Consider the following 24,319-nt stretch of genomic DNA (forward strand, 5'->3'; position numbering starts at 1 on the left):
TCCGGGGCTAAGTAGGAGCAGACCCGAAGCAGAGTAGTTGGAGGCCCAATCCAATGACCAAGCCCAGTCCACGTGAAATCCTAAAAAACTAAAAAACCGGTTATTGGGAGTTAACCAAAGCAAAGTGGAGGTGAGGGTCGGTTCTTAGGCATTAACCATCAGATACAGAGAGAAAAAACACGGACACAGAGGGAGATTAAAAAAAACAGGAACCACCACGAGAAGAGAAGAAACAAAGAACCCAATTAACTATCAACAATTCCACAGTGTAAACAGGATACAAGAAAATAGTAGTGTAATCTTATAATTCAAAAACAGATAAAGCAGTAAAGGTACGTTTTTCCGAGGAATTCTTCTTCAATTTCTTTTATTTTTCAGTTTGTTTTCTTTGTTGTTTCGTATGTCTGCGATTGTTATTTAAAACTGAAAATTGAGAAGGGATGGGGAAACAATTTGAGTGGGCTCTTAAGCATTCATCTTTCTTCAGTAAGTCCCATTCAAGATCAATACAAAGCACTAAAAGAAAGAACTAAGCATTTCTCACATTTTTCTGTTTTGGAAAAGAAATAAAAGTAATTCAATCAATTCTCTTACCCATATCCGATTCATACAAGAAATAACACCAATGAGAAATCCCTTTTTCATTTTCAAGGGCATTTTCCTAATATAGTTTCGAACCAGAAAATGGGAATAGAAAGTTAGGGTCGTTTACCTTGGCTTCTGTTGACGGCCAGAATTAAGGAGGGAACCATCTTGAACGGTGGCCGACTTTATTAGGCTCGATTGTGTAGAGTTGTAGGACGAGAGGCGGTGATGGCGAACTATGGTCGAAAGAAAGGTGGCCACCAAAGTATGGTGGCCAAGCAATTTAAAACATGACCGAGAGATGGAGGGGGTTCATGTGTTGAACGGTACTGTGTGTGGCTGAGGGAGAGATGGAAAGTGGAGAGAAGGGGAGGAAGCTGAACATGTTCCACATGAATTGTGTTTTTTAGTTTAGGTTTAGGTTTAGTTTTTTTTGAGTAAATTAGTGTTTTAGCCATCAAATTTTTAAGGTAAATGTGTATTAGGTCCTTATATGTTTGGTTTATTTTTGCGTTTTAATCACTTCCAGCACTGTTTTTTGAATTAACCTTTTGTATTTGTCCTAATTTAGTTATTTTCCAGTTTTTAGTTTTATTTATAATTTTGTTAGATTATTTGGGTGTAGATTCCTCATTTATGTGCATGTTTCATTTAGATCATTACTTTAGTTTTAATTTGTATGTCAAATTTTACATTTAGTTAAATTTAGTCTTAATTCTAATATGTATATACACTTTTTAAATTTTTAGTTTAGCATGTTATGTTCTTGTTTTTATATTTGAGTCATATTTGTACATTATAGGATAGTATGCATGGTTTATAATTTTAAATTTAGAAATACATGTGTATAATTTTTTTTGTATGTCACGTTGTATGACCTTTTTTATTTTGTTTAATTAATTTTGGTATGACATCCACTTTTTGCATAATTTGCATGATAGCCTCACGTGCATAACTCGACTTATTACATAATCGGACTAAGGGTAATACCTTTTTAATTTAAAATTGTTTTAAGTGGGCAGTCATAACTGATTTGAGGTCCGCTTTTAATGATTTTAAAATAAAAGTGTATCTCATTAGTGACGCCTAAAAATTGATCCATCACTCTAAAATTTGGGAACGAAAGAAAAAGAAATGTTCATTTATTTAAATTTATCGAGAAAATGTTGTTATAACTTTTAAGATATGGTCTCGATATTTGTAAATAATCGAACATTCTTTATCTTTCTAAAACGATTTGGTAATTTTAATTTAATTATTTTGAGTGCTTTTGAATGTTTTAAATTTACATTTTTATTTTATGGGATCAAAAATCAAAATAAATTCTAATTTGTAAAGTTCATTGCAAAGACGTTAATTAATCGACTAGGTACCGATTTAGGGCATTGTGGGGGTGCTAATCCTTCCCCACACGTAACCGACTCCCGAACTCGGATTTTGGTAACGCAGACCTCAATTTGTTGTTTTAATTAAAGCATTTTTGGGTGCCCAATCACACCGTAATCAAAGATTGGTGGCGACTCTTCGAACCGTATTTTTCGATCGTAAAGGAAATTCAAAATTTTTTGAAACGAGAGGTCTATTAAATCGCATCTGTTTTTAAAATAAAAAGAGACAATTAAGAATTAATGTGGTTTTCAAAATCTCACCTCTTTTCACCTTTTAAGAAAAAAATCGTTTCGACACATTCAACTGATAAAATCATAAATAATAAAATGATAATTCTTAAATATTTGTTTTGAATTCAAATATAAACTTAAATCCTGAGAAATTATCTTATGTCCGTCCTTCTAAAGAATGTTGACTAGATCACCTTTTGGGAGTTGTTGTTAACTGGATCGTTATAATTTGTCACGTCGAACATCGTCATATGCCCTAAGTCATACCCATAAATTCAGCCTTGATTCCAGGAAAAAAACTACATAACTCTTTTAATGATATTTCCTGAAAACTAAAGTCCTACACAAAATCAAATAAAAACAATCCAAATCAATGACATCAATGAAACAATAAGGAGTAATTATTAACAAAATAATTGCAAAATAAATCACTCATCAAACTGTAATATTAGAAAGTCAAAATTCCAGCAACATATTAATATTAATACCTATCAATATCATTAAAATTAGAAGATGGATATTTGATCGAATGGTAAAATAAAAAATTTAATTGAAGACTCGCATTTTATTATTTTAACTTATTTTTTTTAAATAGATAGAGTGAGATAAGTTTTGATCCAAATATACTTATTCGAGTTAAAATAAAAATAAATATTTAAAATCTTGTAATAGTATAAGTATATTTCAAGTGAGAACTTATAAATTTAGGACGATATATATTGAAAACATTTTTGAAACAAAATATGAGAAATGCAAAACAATTTAAGTTTTATAATTTATTGTTTAAAGTCTCAAACCTATCGCTAGAAATTATTTTATTTATAATTTAATTTTTTAAAATCATATATATTTGTTCGATTCTTATAAACTAATTATTTTTATATTTGAACCGTCCTAGCTCAATTGATAGAGCGCGTGACTTTTAACCATGTGGTCGTGGGTCTGATTCCCACAAACGGCGTTCCTTTTCAATTTCTGGGTAGAGGAACATGCGTTGTGCTTGTCGCCTAAAGCCCATAATAAATGATTCGGGCCCATTTTACCTACAACCTTGTTTTAACCACAAAAAAGATTCTGAAGGAAAGTTATACATATATATATATATATATATATATATATATGTATATGAAGAATTTTTCGGACCAATTTAATTAAATCAAATCATGAATAATTATATTATTTTTTTAAAAAAGATTTTACAAGTATTTAAAGAACGTTCATTTCTTAAAAACATATTTAATCAATGCGATTGCCCTATAGGACAAAGAAACAATTGCTTTTCAAATCTTATCATAGATATAGCGCTACACCAACTTCAAATCGTTGTATTTGGTAAGAATGATATAAGGATTTTTTAATTTTAATTTTTGTCTATTTCTTTTTATAATATAACATATTACAATATGTTTTTAATTTAAACAGGCTAAAATCTAAATTCAAGTATTAATGTGAACAAAAATCCAAGAGAAGAGGAAAGATATTTGGGTCCCATGAAATTACAAGTTTTTATTATGTTTTGATTTTCCTTTGAAACATATTGAACGACTTGAACAACCACAAGCAGAGTGTATTATTTCATTATAGCTGTAAAAATGGAATTATTGTATGACCAAGAGCTGCGGGCTACATGTTTTCTTTGATTTGCTGCCGCTTCAGCTTTTTTACCATCACCTAGATTTCTTTTACTATTACCGCCTGCTTCATTACAATCCACACCCAAAACAAAACGTAACATTCATGACTTAACCGAAGATTAGTTCCATAAAAGAAAATTACCAGTGTCACACTTCACTTGGTGACTTTCCTATCTATTTTTCCTTTTACCACTTCAAATTTTCCCGAGAAAATTAAGGAAAATTGAAGGGCCAGAAAACAAAGGTAATATTCTATATATAAAAAATTATGAAGGGAGGGGTACTGTGATTTGTGCTTTGCGTTTCAAACGCGGAAATTCTTTCCGGTGAAGGTTTGGCCGAACTGCCAATTAGCTGGCGCAACGTTCCAGGAGGTGGAGGTCCTTCTGTCACTGCCGGTGACCCTAAACGAGAGTTGCTGGCCGACGAAAACGGCGTCGGACTGCCAGTTCTGACCCCAGTTACGGCTCATGCTCAACCAACCGGTGTTGGTGCCTTTGACGCTCACCCTCACGATATCCCCTGCACCCGCAACGTTGGTCACCAAAACCAAGTTGAAATAACGGAATCCATTGATAGTGAATCTGATTCCACCTTGCTTTCGGCAAGGTACTCTGTAAAAAGGAGATAATGTCATTAAATAATAATAAAAATATACGTAGTACTAAAAATAAAATGAGTTAATTGCTCATTCTATAAAACGTTAAAAATAATATAAAATTAGAAGGGCAATAATAGAAATTAAGCTTTTTCTTACCCATCGTGAATTTTGTCGTTTTAAGAGGGAAGTTTCAGCCTTAATATACGACTAAGGAAAAACGTTATTGATTTTATTATTATTTTTTAACAAAATCGATAAAAAATTAACTAAAATATTATTATTTTTATTTAAAATATTAATATTTTTTAACATTTCCGATAAAGTGTACAATAATAATAAAATCGATAAAAAAATAATATTTTAAATAACATTTTACCGATTATGTTAACAAAACTGATAAAATATCTAATAATAATAAAACTGATAAAAATAATAATGTTTCTAATAATTTTTTACAGATTTTTCATAAACATTACCGTAAATTTTTAAAGGTGAGTGATTAAAATAAAAATATAACATAAAATATAATTTTAAAATAAAAAAAATTAAATGATCAAAACGGAACAAAAATAAAACGGAACAAAAATATAACTGAGGCACTAAATATAGAGTTTACCCTATAAAAACACTGTTTGCTTCCGAGAAAACAGAGAACATGCAGTAATGAAATTCCCATTTTAACCCAGATTTAAGAATGAACAGCTCAATAAAACCAAATGAAAGTAAACTCGGAGAGAGTGGAAGAGAAATTAGGTGACTCACCTGCGGAAGGAAACGGGGACAATACCAGCACGGTACTCGGCGATGTGGAGGAACATTGGCATGGCGAGGTCGAAGTGAGGGCAAGGAGGGTTGCACCAGCCGCCATTGTCACTAGGTAGAGCGAAATTAGGAGGGCAAAAGTTAGTGGCGGTGATGAAAATGGAAGGGTTGCCGACTTTACACCACCTCGGGTCGTCCGTACACTTAATCTCAAAGCAAGCACCACAGCTGAGCCCATTGTTGAAGAGCGCCGTGCTTAGCGCCGCCGTGTTCACACCGTAGCCTTGGCTGTAGAGATTCCCGTACCCACATGCACCGCCTGAGCCAAAAAAAGGAGGAAATTTGCAGAATGCAGGTTAAAAAAATGGTTTTCTTTTACTGCTAAACTAACAAGACAACAAAATTATATGATTAGAAACAGGAGAATACCCATTGTTCCAGAAGCATCGCTGCCGCCATAGAAAGTAGCATGGGCAGATTCCCAAGGGCCACCAGTGTAAACTCCGGGGATTTTTGCATTCGCCATAGCAAAAAAGCACATCAATGAAGCAAAGCAGATCATTCCCAAAGAAGAAGAAGCATCAGCAGCAGCCATTGTTTTTATTTTTTCAAGAAATAGACAGAACGAAAGGGTGGGTCGTTAAGTTGGGGGCGAATGGAAAGCGGGATGAAGGTGGGGGTACTTATCGAGGACTGAGGAGCTGATAGGCTGGGGGAGCATTGTAAATTATTACTCTCTATGTAAATGAAATTAGGGTATGTTTGTTTAGCTGAAATTGGTTTTTCAGAAAATGAATTACTGAAATTTGAATTACTGGAATTTGAATTACTGGAAAATGAATTACTGGAATTTGAATTCTGGAAAATGAATTATATTTCTGTAAAATGAATTACATTTCTGGAAAACATCTGGAAAACATTTTATGATGTTTGGAAGATGTTATTTAAACATTTTTTCGGTATATTTTAGTGAAATAAAATTTTATAAATTATATTAATTATTTATTAAAGTAATAGTACTATATTATATTTTAAAATATTAATTAGTATATTTTAATATCTTTACTAAAATATTATTGAAATATATAAATAATATTATTCATTATTAAATATATAAAAAAATTATTATATATTATTAAAATAAAAATATAATATCTTATATTATTATAATATAATTGATTATTTTATATAATATTAAAAATATTATATTATATTATTATAAATATTAATAAATATATTTTAAATATTTTAATAATTAATATTTTGATGAAAATGATATTAAAATATTTTATTAATATTAAATTCATAAAATAAAATTATTTTGAGTATTTTTGCTTTGAAGTGAAAAGTTCGGAAAATGACTTACGGAAAATGAATCCGTAAGTCATTTTACAGAAAACACAAAGGAAATTCTGTTACTAGGAAAATGAATTACATTCCGGAAAACGAATTACGTGAAACAAACACGGGAAAACGTTTTCCGGAAAACGAATTACGTGAAACAAACACGGGAAAACATTTTCCGGAAAACGAATTACGTGAAACAAACACGGGAATTCGGGGAAAACCAATTCCGTAATTCCAATTACGAGAAACAAACAGACCCTTAATGCACTCCATTTCTCATCAAATCAATTCTAATGAGTTTTTAAATTTAGGATAAATTACACAAATAGTCTACTGATTGTAAGATATTATTTTTTGAGTATTTCTACTATTAAAAGTTGTAAAATGGTATCACGACTATAGGATGTTGACTGTGACATGATAAAATCTAATCTTAGAACCGTTTGAGTTGTATTTTGTGGATTAACTCTTTGTTTGGATTAACTCTTTGTTTAGATTATGTCATCAAGTCAATATTTAAAATATTATATCACTGAGTCAGTGGTTGAAAGCAACAGTGGTGTCAATAGACATCATCAAAATATGATTTTATCATATCTCAATCAATAGGAACGTCTAGTTCAAACGATCGTCAAAATTTTAACAAAAATGACGAGTTTGAAACATATGAATAATTGGTGACTATGTTGAAACTTTTAATAGTGGGATACTCAACAAAATAATATTTTATAATCAAGTCATTATTTTATAACTTTTAATAGTAATTATTTTATAACTTTTAATAGTCAACAAACTAAATAAAACAATACTCTAGGAGAGTTGTTAATGCATTTTACTTTTAAATTTATTATTATATTGAATTTTATATCATTAATAATATTTAATATATTAATAATTAATTGAAATTCGGTATAGTAAAAGCTCATCGAACATGACTAGTTTTGTTCTAAGTCTAGGTCTCCGAATTGGGGAGACCATGTGGCTCACACATTGGCAGTTCTTGTTTTGATTTAGTTTTAGTCAAAGACTTCTCCAAAAATTGAAGATCTAATTGTTATAATTGGAATTGTTGCACATGCATCCTTTAATTATATAAGATACCACTACAAGGTTTAGGGCATTTGATTTCACATAAAATCGGGTTTCTTAAACATCTTTAAAATAATGTTCAATTGTTGCATAAGTCAATTATTCACGTGTGAAAATATCACATTAATAACATGTATTGACAATTAGTCAACTAATGATTTTCATTCAACAATAATTATTTTGACTAAAAATTAATACGTCAGAAGACTAAAATACTAAAAAAAATATAAAATAAAGTGACCATTTTTATAAATATTGGGTATTTTGTCATTATGCCTACAATAATAATACTAATAATTTCAGCATTTCATAACCAGTTCAAATGTAATACGACTCTAACTCATATATTAGTTTTAACTATACTCACTAATCATGTACAAAAAGTTTGTACCTTACAAACCATTTTATTCAATCATGTGTATGGTCTTGTAAATTCATATAACATTAACATTACTATTAGAATAATTTCTATATTACAAACAATGAATAACATCTAACAAATCGTAATGGATCATTAATATCTAAAATACCGGAAATCATAAATTGTATCTTCTCCTTCAATGCATCATATCAAATTTCATTCGAGAGATGCATATGTAATTACAATTGTATCTTCTCCTAGTAAAGTATCACTTGATTTGATTTGTACTAGAATTGTCTGCATCTTCACATGGCATAACGTCAATATGATGTTGTAATCTAATAATAACATTTTACTCTTCAAGTATATTATTATTTTGATCAAGACGACAAATCAAATGTTTTACTATTAACTTTGTATTAAACAATGACAAACATAACCATCTTACAATAAAAAAATTACTAAAGGTATACATAGAAAACTCTAAACCAAAAAAAGGGAGAAATTTCACTTACTTTCTGCTTTTTAATAAATAATTAATGCTATAAATATAGTCGTGTCGAAATAAATTCTGGATAAAAAACCTAAACAAAAAATATATAGTCAAACTGTAATATCAATGCTTCCATCCGATGAGCAATACGCAAAGTCAGTAGGGCAAATAAATTTAACTACCCAATTCAAGAAGAATTAATATATGCCATTTGATACATTAACGATGAATTTTGTTACTTTACAACCGGGGTTAAGAAGTCACAATAAATATTAATTATTTATATTTATCTTTTAAATTATATTTGTATGAGGTGAAACGTTTAAATAAATTCTACCCGCTCTCCTCTTTCGTTTCTCCTTTTCTTCTTTTTTAGGAATGGCAACAGGGCGGGTTCGGGGCGGGTTTTGCTCCCCCGTCCCCGTCCCCGAAATGAATCCATATCTCCACCTCGTTCCTCGTTGAGTTTTTTATTGGGGCGTCCCGTTGGGAATTTTTTCCCCGTCCCCGAACCCGACCCAAAATGTTATACCCGAACCCGACCTGATCCCGAGAAAAACCTAACAGCCGTAGTTTTCATAAAAAAAAGAAAAAATGATCACAAAAAACTGGAAAATTAGTCTACATGATTTACAATTCAAACTACAGTCACAAATTTAAAATCAATTCTAAATAATTGTCTAAACTCCAAAATAAAACACATACATAATTAAATACAAACTTGTTCCGATATTCAAATCACATCGAAGATGCATACGTAATATTAAGTCAAATAAAATCATCCATAATCGTCATGCCACTTTTGTCACTTTCTTTGGTAGCACCCTACATCGAGAAATTTATAAATAAAGCAACCAAAATATTATATATAATTTATATAAAAATATTATATATATATATATAATCGAGGCGGGGATACCTTGCCCCGAACCCAAACTCGAACACGAAAAAATCTCCTAATTTTACCCTGATACCCGACCCAGCCCAATATTATTCAAACCCGACCCGAACTTAGCCGGGTTTCGGGTTTCCCCATCGGGTTGGGATCGTTCTGTCATTCCTATTATTTTTCTTTGCTTAGAGTTTGTGCGTTTTCTATATATCAAATCAATTTTTTTCTTTGATTTTGTTTAGCCAGCGACGGCACCGATTTTAATGTTGGTTGTCGACCGCCGACTCCCTTTTTCCTTTACTTCTTTTTAGTGTTTTTAATAAGAATAATTTTTCTTTTATAGTACGTTTATCTTTATCTTTGTGGTACTTATTCCATTTTTTCCCCAGTCGTTTGGCCATTCTTTTATTTTTGTTTTCTAAGGGTTAGATTTGACTATACCACAACTGATAAAATAAGCTTATTTGAAATCTTTGATCTTCCCTGCTATGAACATCCAGATTAAATTTGGATGCACGATTTTGCGCTCGTAGATAGTTACTCACAACGATCAACTCTGATTTGCAGTTCTCTGTGGTCTTTCATTTGCTTAATTTTCTTTTGTGGTTCGTTTGCTGATGCAATCAGATTTATTCGTATATATTTTTATTCAAGTCTTTTGGTTGAGTTTTTAATCTTTTCCATGTCTAGTTCTTATATGATCTAAAGTGACTAGTTTCAATGTTATAGAAAAATGTCCAAATTATGTATTTAGTTTACGATTATAGTTGTACACTCTTATTGTAATTTTTGATATTTCCACTTTTTAATAATACTAACAACTTCTATTAAAAACAATTGCATGGGGTGATTAGAATGTAGTATTTATTTAAAACTTTTATTAATTATTGACACAACACACCATATAAATTTAATTACTCAAACTCAAGACTTCAAAGAAGAACATTCCTATATATATATATATATATATATATATATATATATATATATATATATATACATTTTATTCAATTATTTTATTTATATTATCTTGATATATCTTCTGAAAAATATTTTAACAATAAGATATATTTTCTTGTTTCTAATGGTAAAATATACTTTATTTAATTTTATTTGTCTCAATGTCTTGTGTTAAAGACGGAACTAGAATTTTAATTCAAAAGAAATAAAATATAATTAATAATAAAAAAATGAAAGATAAAAATTAAAATAAATCAAAATTTAAAAATCTAAACATGTATTTATTTCTGTATATTTTTTATAGTAAAAAAAAAGTTAGGGAGAGAGTGACAAACTATGCATAGTTTCATCACCTCTTATATTGACTGTTATTTTTTTGGATATGAATTTTTATTGATTAATTTGATATGGAAAAATTCAAATGATGTTGCACAATATATTTGTGTACATGTGTATTTACCATATATAATATCATTGTTTTGGCATGGATCATTATTTTGGAGTTATTTAGAAGTTTAATTAGTATTATTTTTCATAAATACGAAATTAGAAAAAGAAAAATGCAGACAAAAAAATGCCTCTTACAAGGTGATGTCGAGACAATTCATCAGTGACTGACCATATCATAAATTGTTGCAGTGTTGTATACTCGATAATGAAGATCAAAACAAACTTTCATATTTTAACATTTAACCTATTATTTACCCCAATTTAAATTGAACTTTAGATAATTAAATAAATAATTTTAAGGGTAAAATTTCATTACTAAATTTTATTCCCTCTCCTATTTTGTTCATTGAACTTCAAAACTTTTCAATTTCCTCACTGAATTTGATATATTAGGTTTTTGTCACTCTACCGTTAAATTAATGGCATTAAAACGATGCCTTTTAAAAAAAATAAAATTTTCACTAAAACAACGTCGTTTTACATCTATACAAAAACAAATTTATAACGTTGTTAATGAAGAAACGGTTGAGTGACAAAAATGCCAATATATTCAGTTCAATGAGAAAATTGAAAAAATTTAAAGTGCAATGAATGAAATAGGAGAGAGTGTAAAGTTCAGTTGTAAAATTTTTAATTTACTTTTTTTAAATAATTTTAAATAATTATAAAATAATATCTATTTATAATTCTTTTAATCATTGATAATATACCAATATTATATAAATAAATATTCTAACCTAAAATTTTTAAAAAATAATATTTATTTTAATCATTAAAATTACTCAATAAATTACTTAACATTATAACCAACCGTCGTACGATCTATGAATGTATATGATTCAATTTGAGAATTTGAAATACATAAAATTTGTTACACCTAATGAATGGCGTGGTTTCATTAATAGAAAAGGAAGGTGGGTAGGCGGTGATATGGAGGTAGATTTTAGGGAGGGGTCCCACAGTCCGACCAACAATATCTAGTAAAGCTACCACGTCAGCATCCGTAATGAAGCTTTCCAAGTGGCCATTCATGTCCCTCACCAACACATCTGCCAATCCGGATTCGGTGGTCGTGCATGCACGCATACATCGACATGTCTTTTCACATTTTGTAATCCAAACTAATCATCTGCTTAACAGCATGGACATAACATGGATATATTGTCTACTTTAGGTAATGTGAGATATGTGACAATGTTACCCTATATTCTATAACTTCAACCCATTTTTGTTAAACCAAAGCCAAAAATAATTAAGCTATAAATCAAACTCTCCATTTTTATATTCACTTAAGTAACGATTTTACTATATTAATTAATTATGAGCTTGTTTCTATTACTATTAGTTGAGAAAATAATTAATCATGAATTAAAAGAAAAAATAAACATATTTGTTTATGTAAAAAAACTCTTGATGGAAAAAGTTGTTAAAATGATTATGGGCTAACGTAATTATTACAAGAGAGTTATAAAATAATCAATTTAATACTTAAAAAAGGTTTAGGTACATACTAAACCAGCGAGAGATCTAAGTGTTTTTTTAAGATGGATAGTGTTGACCTTAATAATTTGTTTTTTTATGTTTACTCTCAAAATACTTCTAGATCCGTTATTACACTAAAACCTAAAATATAAGCTCTAAAATATAAGAGGATTACTTAAGAACTTCCGCATCTATCATATATCTTTATTTTTTTTCTTCTTCTAAATTTAGTTATGCACCAAGTGAGACGTATCACTAACTTTTAAGATTTGAATAGACATTATTCAATCTATCATCTTAAAATCATCTTCTCAATTCTCAAATATATTTTTAATAGTTTGGAAGGTAATATATGTTTAATATTTTTTTAGCCTAGATAATATATACTTTGCAGATACAACTACTCAAACTTAAAATCTCTAAAAAGAACAATACTCCTATTTATCATCAAGGTTAATCGATGAATTCATAATCATCTCTGATATATATATTGTCGAGTATATTACTTTATCTTTTAATTAATTAGTTATTATATGTAACACCCCAATTTCTAAGCTAGTAGTTTTGGGTTTACCCGAGAGGCATATGGACCTCATGAATTCATTGCTAGAGTCATTGGGCCAAGTTGGGCTTAATTGGATTTGGAAATGAGCCCAAGAGTTATAGAAACAATTTTTACATAAGAGGCAAAATGTAAAGGACCAAAAATGTAATTACACCATCAATGAAAATAAGGTTGATTAATATCAAGTTGGGTGTGGGTTTTGTCCTATTTTTCCTCTTCATCTTCTTCATTCTTTCTTCCATCTTCTCCTCTAAGCTCCATAGATCAAAGTGGAAGGTAAGAACTTCATTCCTCACTTCATTAGACTGGAAATCCGTCCTCAATCCTTCTTGTAATATTCTTTGTACTAAGAAATCCTTGAATCTTTGTGGCTAGAGAAAGATGTGGAAAACCAACCAAATATTAAGGAAAGTGAGTGTGGCTAAGTAAGGAGCTTCATTTCGAGATTCTTTAACCAATGTAGTGTATTTATAATCCTTTGGAGTGTTAAGGCTTTCATAAACATGATGAATTGTTCAGATTTGTTGTATTTGAGCCTTTTAGAGTTTATGCTTGATTTCATGATTAAGTGAAGTTTTAGATGTAAAACATGTGTTTTTATGCCACTTTATGACTCTAAATAACTTCCTAAAGCTTTAACACATGATTAGAAACCAAACTAAGACCTTTGGGATGATTTTTGGGTGTTTTCCGAGCTTAAATAAGATATTTCTTGGTTTGAGTATTGATATTGGATTAACAATATCGATACTAGATGAATTGGGACAACATCTAGGCATTTCAAGAAGGGAGTATCGATACTTCCCCTACAGTGTCAATACTGAGGGTACGCAATATCGATACTGAGCCAAATTTTTAGCAATAGAAGCCATTTTTGGTACCAATACTTATAGGAGTATTAATACTTGACCCTAAGGTATCGATATTGCAAGTAGAGTATCGATACTACCCACTTTATATGGTTATATTTGACCTCATTAAGGCCCATAAGAGCTAAGGATGATACACAATGGTAGACTTAGTCCGTAAGGGAAGTAAATGGCCGAAGGGGCCCAAAAACACTACTAAGATTGGGTTACAACTAAAGTAACCATATTAAGCGTGATGTGTCCAAGTATCTTCAGTCGAGCGCGTATCGAACTGTTAAGAATGAGGATCATTGTAGAGGATGTACCAACAAACAGTACGGTGAGTAAGTCAGATTAAGTAATAACGGAAATCATGCACTTCAAGAACGTCAGTGAACCGAGAACGTTTGAGTCGTTCCTCTAATTTAAGGGATATTGAGGAGATGTACGATAAAAGCGATTAGAGTGTTGTCACCCAATATTGAACTCGAGTTAGGTATCTGGCTAGTTAGTATTACCTTCAATGAACAATAAAATCAGTAATCACTGTAAAATCCTGAAGCACATAGACACAGAAATAACTAAAACGCCTTTAAGTAAAGAATAACCAGAGTAGAGTAGCTTAAATAAATTATCAAAAACAAAAGACTAATAAACCTTCACATAACGTTCTAGGTAAAAGAACGAGAGATATAATAGCTAGTGAGAGGATGACCTCACTTACTGTGTCCAACTAAGCTAGGGTGTAGCCAGGCTAGCTTAGTTACCCTAGTGAGGCATTGTCAGCATTATGTGTCCTTAGGCCCTCAGTTATGCTTGTATAGTTGCTGTCATTACCGTTTTTCACCTAGGACATCAAAAAATAGATGTTTGGCACGGCTTTCAAGGAATGTCATTTTTTTAAAAATCAAACTAGGTTAGAAAAGGTTGGAGTCACCATCGACCTTTTGGTTAGGTAGGCCGAATACCCATAAAATGTCTTAAAACAATTTTTTTAAAAATCATTTAAAGATGAAAATTAGTTTACGTTTAACCAGAGATTCATTTTTAAGGATTCGGGAGTCGATTACGCGTAGGGAAGGGTAATCACCCCCACAACGCCCAAGATTGGTACCTCTCTATTATACGTTGTCGGGAATGATGAAATTTTACAAATTTGAACTCTAAATTTAAATTACGATCCTTTTCATTTCTATGATTTTTTTAGACTAAGAGAATTCATTTTTAAAATGTTTGTTAAAGATTTAATTCACTAGATTTTATTTAAAAATGTTGTCCTCTTATTACGTGAATTAACTAAAATTGAAATCCAGTCATGTTGGACTTAATTTTGTTAACCCACGATACAAGATAACATTGCCTTTAATCGTTTTAGAAAACAAGAAATCGAATAGATGACCCATGAATACAATAATAGATGACATATACAAGGTGGATGAAATAAAACATTAACAAAATAAAATAATAAAACTAAGCAAGGATGAACAAATGATTAAACAATAACAAATAAATAGAAACCTAAAATAAGTGAAAAGGAAACATTTATACTTGATAAGGGAATTATGTAAAAATAACACATATAATATATATCTACCAATTATTAAAAAATTAAAATGAATAGAAATATATAAATAATAACGTTAAAAACATTTGATTCGAATAGCCCTCGAAGGGCATCCCAGGTGTTTGGGGGTCTTCCATAGATTAGTCGAATAATTAACAAACTTTAAAGATATTAAAGCATTAAACAAACATTTATATTTAAAAATACATAAATAATAAATAAATGCTATCTTTAATAATAATATATACATATGACAATCATCATAGAAACCAAATTTGGTAATATACAAGTGCATGTGTAGATAAAAAGGCGTCATTAACAAAAATATAATTTTATATAATATTATTATATATTTACATAGAGAAATGAGATAAATATGTACATAATAATAATAGTATAAAAACTGAACAAATAACAAGCCGAATAAGTGATTATACATTTTAGTTTAGGGTTAATTTAAAAGAAATTAAAGATTATACATTTTAGTTTAGGGTTAATTTGAAAGAAATTAAAGCTAAAAGGTCTAAACATACAAATAGTTGATAAAATTATAAAAGGGGCCTAAAATGTGACACGTGTAAAACTTGGAGGGTAAGAACGTAAAAAACCCCTAACAAACCATATTAATTGGAGCAGTGACGAAAATGTATGCATGGCAACATCAAAGTATTTAAAAACATAGTTAACCCATATGTTTCATGACTGAAATAATAAATTACAAACAAAAAAGGACTGAAAGAGTAGTTACCCCAAAACCCCAAAACACACGGTTTTTAGAGGGCAAAACAGCGTCGTTTTAAAATGGATATAAATATCCCTTTTTAGCCCTTCTTTTTCATTATTCTCTCATTCCTTTTTTCCCTTTTTAGAGATAGAAGCTATCTTTTATCTCCAAATCGTGGCTACCTACCGGCTGTCTTAGCCACCGCACCGCCACCATCTCTGGTGGTCGTTCGGTCCCAAAATTTTTGGGCTGGCTCTCCTTGATGTCGTGGTCACAGATCCAGGCTCCGTTTCACACGAAACAACCTCCACCGCCATGAAATAAACCATAAACTTTTCATCTTCAACCATGTTGATATGTCTTCTCCACCTTTGGATCGGGCCGAGGTTGGAGTATGTCACTCCCTGGGGAACAATGAACCTCCTCACTATTACGATTTGTAACATCCTCAATACCGGGTTAGTGATCAGATTGTAAAGTTTCAGAATTTGGTGACTAAAGTAGAAGAATGAAATAGTTCAATGATTTATTTGGGAATATTTCCATAAAGTTGTTAGTAATTATTAAAGGAATTAAGGGCAAAGTGGTTATTTGTCATAAAAGATATTTTTTTATCTCTTTAAGAAGAGATAAACACGTGGGGGGGGGAGTATCTGGAAAACTCTTCTTCTTCTTCTTTCTTCTTCTCCAACGTGCTGAGCAAATGTGAGTTTAATTTCAGTTGTTTAATTCTTGGATTTATAAGTTGATTTTGATTCTTTAAGTATTATATAAGCTTTAAACATCAAGAATAGAGAATTAAAAAGGAAATTATATGAAGAGTGTAGAAATGGACTTTTGTTATAGAAAGGTTTTTGAAGTTCTAAAGCTGGATTTACTTGTCAATGGTCTAATTAAGAAGTTAGAAGCAATTGAATGGAATTTGAAACATGTTAGAAATTGAGTATGATTCTTGAATTTCATAAGGAAGATAGGATTTTGAGGTTAAAGATGATTTACATGGATATAAGTTGGTTTAAGTAATGGTAGTTGAGTTTAATGACATATTAGAGGCTTAAAATAAAAGAATTAAGGGAAGAGTTGATGATTTTCGTGCTAAAATGCAAATTATGGGCAAGGTGTATCGATGCATATTCAATGTGCATCGATGCACTCTTTAAAGAAGAAACATCGAATGCAATTGGTGCATCGATGCATCCCCTTAAAATGAAAACATCGAAGGTAATTTGTGTATCGATGCATGGGTAGTGCATCGATGCACATGTTAAAGAATGCATCGATGCACTGTAGAATGCATCGATGCACTTCAAGGGGAAATTGAAATAGACATTTCTTTTAGTCTAAGAAATGATAGATTAGAGTATATCAATTGGATACTGATATGTATCAATATGTGATTATGTAGATATCGAACACGAACAAGTTCCAGAACGATCATCAAGTTAAGATTCAATCGAAAGAAAGAAAAATCATAAAAGTGGATTGGAACTTAGTGAGGCTCAGGTGAGTGCATATTAATTTGTTTATGGTGTTAAATGGAAACAAGACTTGTGACAAGTCTATTTCCTATGTTGAATGCATGAATATATGATTATACGTATATGCATGACATAAATTGTATGTATGCATGATTATATGTGTTAACATGCTTTTGAATGTAATGATATGAGAAGTATGTGCTATATGATGTATATATATGAGCCATATGACAGGATATATGTGAACATGAGAAAATAAAGTATAAGATATAAGCTATGTAATCTTATGAGAATATGAAAAAAAGCTATGTGACTACATGTATATGTGAAAGAAGCTATGAGCTTATATGACGTGATATGAAAGTGTACATGTGAATATGTGACATGATAGATTGCTAATGCCCATGTTATGTGTAAAGAGAGCTAGAGGTATAGTTGGCATGCCAAGAGTCGAGGGTTCTACGTGGTCCTTCGGGACATATATGTATTCTTTGGAACATTTACAGGGTCTTGTGAGACACATATGTGATCCATTGAAATATGTACATGGTTCTTAAAGGGTGGTCCTTCAGGACAAATACAGTACATAGGTCCTTCGGGACAAAATTCATAGCCCCTAGTGGGACCCCATACGAGCTGTGGTGACAGCATAGTGCACAACCTCAATAGACTCACATATCTACAGTTCTCACAGATGTACATGGGCTAACAAAGAGATAAAAATAAACATAGATATTACGTGTAAAGTATATGCTTTTGTGATATGAATTGTATTATATGATTGATATGATGATGTGTATATGTGTACATTTGATTACATGAAATGCTATATTGTTTTATGTGATAGCATGATATGATATGTTCATGCATGATTAAGTAGTTAAAGTTACTTTAATGTGTTTAATGCCTCACTAAGTCATAGACTTAGCGTGTGAGTGTTTCACACGTAGGTTCTGGAAAGCAAGAAGAGAAGTTTAGAGGAGCAAGACAGGTCAACATTTTCCTTACAAAGTTTCAAATCAGAAAATAAATGATTTAAATGTGTTTGGTTAATCTGAACATAGTTGGTATGTACTAATTCATTGAGCTGAATATGCTCTGATCGATTTTGGTTATTTTGGTCAATTTATGTAAATACACAGTTTTTATTTTAATGAAAGTTTTAAATTTTCTTTGAATTTTGTCAAGAGTCAAAGTTTGAAAAGTCAATGTGACACTCCAAACTCGTATTCGGGTCGGATACGGGTTGAGGGTGTTACATTTAATGGTATCTGAGCTACGGTTTAGCCGATTCTCGGCATCAACTAAAGTCCAAAGTGTCATAAAATGTGTACATGCCAACACAGAGTGAAAAAAATATATGATCTGATAGTGTAAGGAGTATGTTGTCTTGCTAATAGAATAAGATTAGTTTAATATAGTAGAAATCTGATTATGAGAATTTCAAAGAAAGCGAGGGGGTGAATCTGATGGTTGTAGCAATTCACCTGCCCTGGCCAGGCAGGAGGAAGAGCGGACACCTCAGGAAGTGCCTCATAAGATCAAATGTTGATTTTAGAAAGTTAAAATCATATTAGAATAGTGAAAGAAGATCATTATTGTTTTGAATAGGAATAGCGATAAGGATTAGTTTTGTTAGTATGTGGATAAGATAGAATATGGTGAACAAGTGTCACTATAAAAACGTTAAAAAGATCGAATGACGTGGTGAGTACTTATAGAATAACTCAAGGATAAGTGCATTAGTGATAAGTGTATAAGATGTATAAAGTCAGAGCTTATGAGTTGAAACGAAGTGATAGTATTGAGCATAAACAAGAGTATGTTTATGATAAGAGTTTGCAGTTAAGATAGAAAGAGTTAGCGTTGGCTAACCAGAGTTTGTGATAAAAATGTACTGGAATTATAAGATTTTAAGATATTGTCAAGATATGATAACCAAATATGAAATGGATCTGGATACAGTTGTATATTTGGATCAAAGTAATGTGGTATAGTAAAGGAAATAAGGATTTGTATATTTGAGTAAAGCTGAGGATTGATAAGAAGAGTTTAAGAATGTGTATATCGATGATCAGTTTATAAGACAAAGGAAGTCATAATGTTGAGTTGAACAACGGAAATTTCAGGATGTATGAGAATGGAGGTGAAATTGACAAGTTAAGTAAATGAATTTTGAGATAATTTCGATTGGAAAGAATGTATGTGATTGGTTGACTAGGGTTTGTGCCCTAGATTGGACAGATGTTATTGATTAATTGTCAGAGTAAAGGTTATAAGATTGGAAGAAAAGGTAAAATTGAGTTAATCAATTATAATGTGAAACTGAATATAGTTATGTATTCTGATCAGATAGCTATGTCTGCTATGATGTAGAAAAGAAGATAAGTATTTGGATGGAACCTTAAGGAAGGAAAATACAAGTATAAGAAATTATAAAGAATGAAGTTTTATACAAGTAAATAGGTTATCAAAGTTATGAGGATGCCATGAAGATTGGTACATAGAGATGAGTATAGGTGATAAGACAAGAGTATGTGAACATGAAATGAAAGATATGATTTGGGGTATAAAAAAAATAAAGGAATAATGGAATAAAGAAATGAAAGGGATGAGTTAAAGGATCAGATACGATAAAGGTTATATGGAAGTGTAGATGATAATTTTGGATATAGAATTAAGAAAAATGTGTAAGGTGATGTGAAAAGATTCTTTAAAGTGTATGTTGAATCGTATTTAAAGAAGATTTAAGGTCGTGTTCTTGGTTAAATGATGATGGAAAACGAATTTGGTTATTATAAGGCAGTTAGAGATGGATTTATGATGTTGAGTGATGAAAATGAATGTTACTGTCTATATAATGAGTGACATTATATGGATTTTGGAAAGGTCAAAGGAAAATGCAGAATCAAAAGAGATAAAAGACATAAATGGATTAAAGTTACTAGTTATTGTTTATATGATAAGTGACAGTAGATGAATATATATAAAAAAAAAGTAGTTGAAGAATTAAAGGAATGAAAGATTAAGTAAAGGAGGTAACATGAGAACAATGGAAGATATGTTCTTATTGATTTGTTCAGTGAAAATTTGAGGACGAATTTTCTTTAAAGGAGGGGAGATTTGTAACATCCTCAATACCGGGTTAGTGATCAGATTATAAAGTTTCAGAATTTGGTGACTAAAGTAGAAGAATGAAATAGTTCAATGATTTATTTGGGAATATTTCCAGAAAGTTGTTAGTAATTATTAAAGGAATTAAGGGAAAAGCGGTCATTTGTCATAAAAGATATTTTTTATCTCTTTAAGAAGAGATAAACACGTGGGGGGGAGGAGTATATGGAAAACTCTTCTTCTTCTCCAACGTGCTGAGCAAAGGTGAGTTTAATTTCAGTTGTTTAATTCTTGGATTTATAAGTTGATTTTGATTCTTTGAGTATTATATAAGCTTAAGGAAAGCTTATATAAGCTTTAAACATCAAGAATAGAGAATTAAAAAGGAAATTATATGAAGAGTGTAGAAATGGATATAAGTTGGTTTAAGTAATGGTAGTTGAGTTTAATGACATATTAGAGGCTTAAAATAGAAGAATTAAGGGAAGAGTTGATGATTTTCGCGCTAAAATGCAAATTCTGGGCAAGGTGTATCGATGCATATTCAATGTGCATCGATGCACTCTTTAAAGAAGAAACATCGAATGCAATTGGTGCATCGATGCATAAGGAGTGCATCGATGCATCCCCTTAAAATGAAAAACATCGAAGGTAATTTGTGTATCGATGCATGGGTAGTGCATCGATGCACATGTTAAAGAATGCATCGATGCACTGTAGAATGCATCGATGCACTTCAAGGGGAAATTGAAATAGACATTTCTTTTAGTCTAAGAAATGATAGATTAGAGTATATCAATTGGATACTGATATGTATCAATATGTAATTATGTAGATATCGAACACGAACAAGTTCTGGAAAGATCATCAAGTTAAGATTCAATCGAAAGAAAGGAAAATCATAAAAGTGGATTGGAACTTAGTGAGGCTCAGGTGAGTGCATATTAATTTGTTTATGGTGTTAAATGGAAACAAGACTTGTGACAAGTCTATTTCCTATGTTGAATGCATTAATATATGATTATACGTATAAACATGACATAAATTGTATGTATGCATGATTATATGTATTAACATGCTTTTGAATGTAATGATATGAGAAGTATGTGCTATATGATGTATATATATGAGCCATATGACAGGATATATGTGAACATGAGAAAACAAAGTATAAGATATAAGCTATGTAATCTTATGAGAATATGAAAAGAAGCTATGTGACTACATGTATATGTGAAATAAGCTATGAGCTTATATGACATGATATGAAAGTGTACATGTGAATATGTGACATGATAGATTGCTAATGCCCATGTTATGTGTAAAGATAGCTAGAGGTATAGTTGGCATGCCAAGAGTCGAGGGTTCTACGTGGTCCTTCGGGATATATATGTATTCTTTGGAATATTTAGAGGGTCTTGTGAGACACATATGTGATCCATTGAAATATGTATATTGTTCTTAAGGAGTGGTCCTTCGAGAAAAATACAGTACATAGGTCTTTCGGGACAAAATTCATAGCCCCTAGTGGGACCCCATACGAGCTGTGGTGACAGCATAGTGCAAAACCTCAATAGACTCACATATCTACAGTTCTCACAGATGTACATGGGCTAACAAAGAGATAAAAATAAACATAGATATTACGTGTAAAGTATATGCTTTTGTGATATGAATTGTATTATATGATTGATATGATGATGTGTATATGTGTACATTTGATTACATGAAATGCTATATTGTTTTGTGTGATAGCATGATATGATATGTTCATGCATGATTAAGTAGTTAAAGTTACTTTAATGTGTTTAATGCCTCACTAAGTCATAGACTTAGCGTGTGAGTGTTTCACACGTAGGTTCTGGAAAGCAAGAAGAGAAGTTTAGAGGAGCAAGACAGGTCAACATTTTCCTTACAAAGTTTCATATCAGAAAATAAATGATTTAAATGTGTTTGGTTAATCTGAACATAGTTGGCATGTACTAATTGATTGAGCTGAATATGCTCTGATCGATTTTGGTTATTTTGGTCAATTTATATAAATACACAGTTTTTATTTTAATGAAAGTTTTAAATTTTCTTTGAATTTTGTCAATAGTCAAAGTTTGAAAAGTCAATGTGACACTCCAAACTCGTATTCGGGTCGGATACGGGTTGAGGGTGTTACACGATTAGCCAACGGAAGTCTTTAACGCCAGTGGAAGGTTCGACCGAATGATAACTTCCCCTCTCCTCTTTTTTCTATTTTTTGACCTTTTTTTTGAATGCTCCTCTTATTATATAAGATGGTGACTTAGTCTGATGGGTTTGATAGAGTTGTTGGTAGAGTGGGTGAGGATTGCAGGTGGGTTTGGTTGGATTTGTTAGATTTGATTTTTATTTTTTATTTTTAGGTTTTGATTTGATTTTGTGGTTTATTTCTTGGAATAAAAGCATATTGGTTACTGACGATGTGATCGACAACAGTAACAACAGTGGCGATAGAGGAGAGGCGGCACTGGCAGCTGGGGTAGCTAGGGTTTTTATGTTTGAGCCAATTTGTTTTGGGTTATTATTGGGGTTAGGGTATTTAGGTTTATTCTGGTTTTGGGTTTGTAATAATAATAATAATAATAATAATAATAATAATAATAATAATAATAATAATAATATCAAAAAAATGGTGATTACAGCTGCCCTTCTTTGCTTATTGTTGTGGAACGAGAATGTAGCAAAGATATAAAACACCATTTTTTGGCGCGATCACTGTTCTTCGAGCTGTGAGTTCTTCTCATTATATACTCTTCGTCGGGGATGTTAATCCACCTCCTTTTATGATGGATGAGATCCGATTAAATAAGTTCTTCTCATTATGAACATCTTCTCTCAAAAACGTTGACCCAACTTCTTATGTGATAGAATCAAACATAATGATGGTGTTGATCCAACTCCTTATGTGATGGAATCGAGAGTGTTTGAACAAGTTCTTCACATTATGAACTTCTTAATTGGAAATGTTGATCCACCTCCTTTTGTTATGGAATCAACGTAGTGTTTGCACTGATCCAACTTCTTATGTGATGAATCAAGCATGTTGAACAAGTTTTTCTCATTATGAACTTCTTCATTGGAAATATTGATCCACCTCCTTTTGTGATGGAATCAACGTAGTACTGACACTGATCTAACTCTTTATGTGATGAATCGAGCTAAGGTTGAACAATTGCTTCTCATTATGAACTTCTTAATTGGAAATGTTGATCCACATCCTTTTGTGATGGAATCAACGTAGTGCTGGAGCTAATACAACTCATTATATGATGAATCGAGCTAAGATTGAACAAGTTCTTCTCATTATGAACTTTTCTCCCTCATTGGAGAGTTCTTCTCATTATGAATCATTCCTTGAAAATATTGATCCACCTTCTTCTGTGATAGACGAGTCAAGGTTGAACAAGTTCTTATTAGGAACTTCTTCTCTTACATTGGACGATTTCTTCTCATTATGAACTCTTGCCCGAATGTAGTGACAAGATATTCCTCAAGTCTTTGTTGAGATCCACCTCATTCAATGGTGAAAAGTTGGACTGAGTCTTTGCTGAAATCATATTCTTGTGCACAAAATTATGAAATAAAATCTTTATATACTCTTTGAATTCCTGTCAAATATTCAAAACTTAATGAAAAATGAATGTATGCTCCTATTTTTGCAAATGCCTAAATATGCATGCATGATGTCATTTTAGTCTTGCAAATTCTATTGTCTAGTGAA

The 24,319-nt window shown here is 31.1% G+C and overlaps 1 protein-coding gene across 1 annotated transcript; it reads right to left on the reverse strand.

Annotated features, from left to right (window-relative positions):
* Window positions 1-3,834: 3,834 nt before the first annotated feature.
* On the reverse strand, window positions 3,835-5,796 carry LOC120129537 (expansin-A6-like). Its single transcript, XM_039147003.1, has 3 exons — window positions 5,631-5,796; window positions 5,202-5,520; window positions 3,835-4,452 (listed from the first exon to the last, which is right to left on the reverse strand). The coding sequence occupies exons 1-3, from the start codon at window positions 5,794-5,796 to the stop codon at window positions 4,143-4,145; spliced, it is 795 nt and encodes a 264-aa protein (XP_039002934.1). The 3' UTR covers window positions 3,835-4,142.
* Window positions 5,797-24,319: the final 18,523 nt, after the last annotated feature.

This window comes from Hibiscus syriacus, unplaced genomic scaffold (genome assembly GCF_006381635.1).
Source record: "Hibiscus syriacus cultivar Baekdansim isolate YM2019G1 unplaced genomic scaffold, ASM638163v2 tig00110503_pilon, whole genome shotgun sequence".
NCBI lineage: Eukaryota > Viridiplantae > Streptophyta > Magnoliopsida > Malvales > Malvaceae > Hibiscus > Hibiscus syriacus.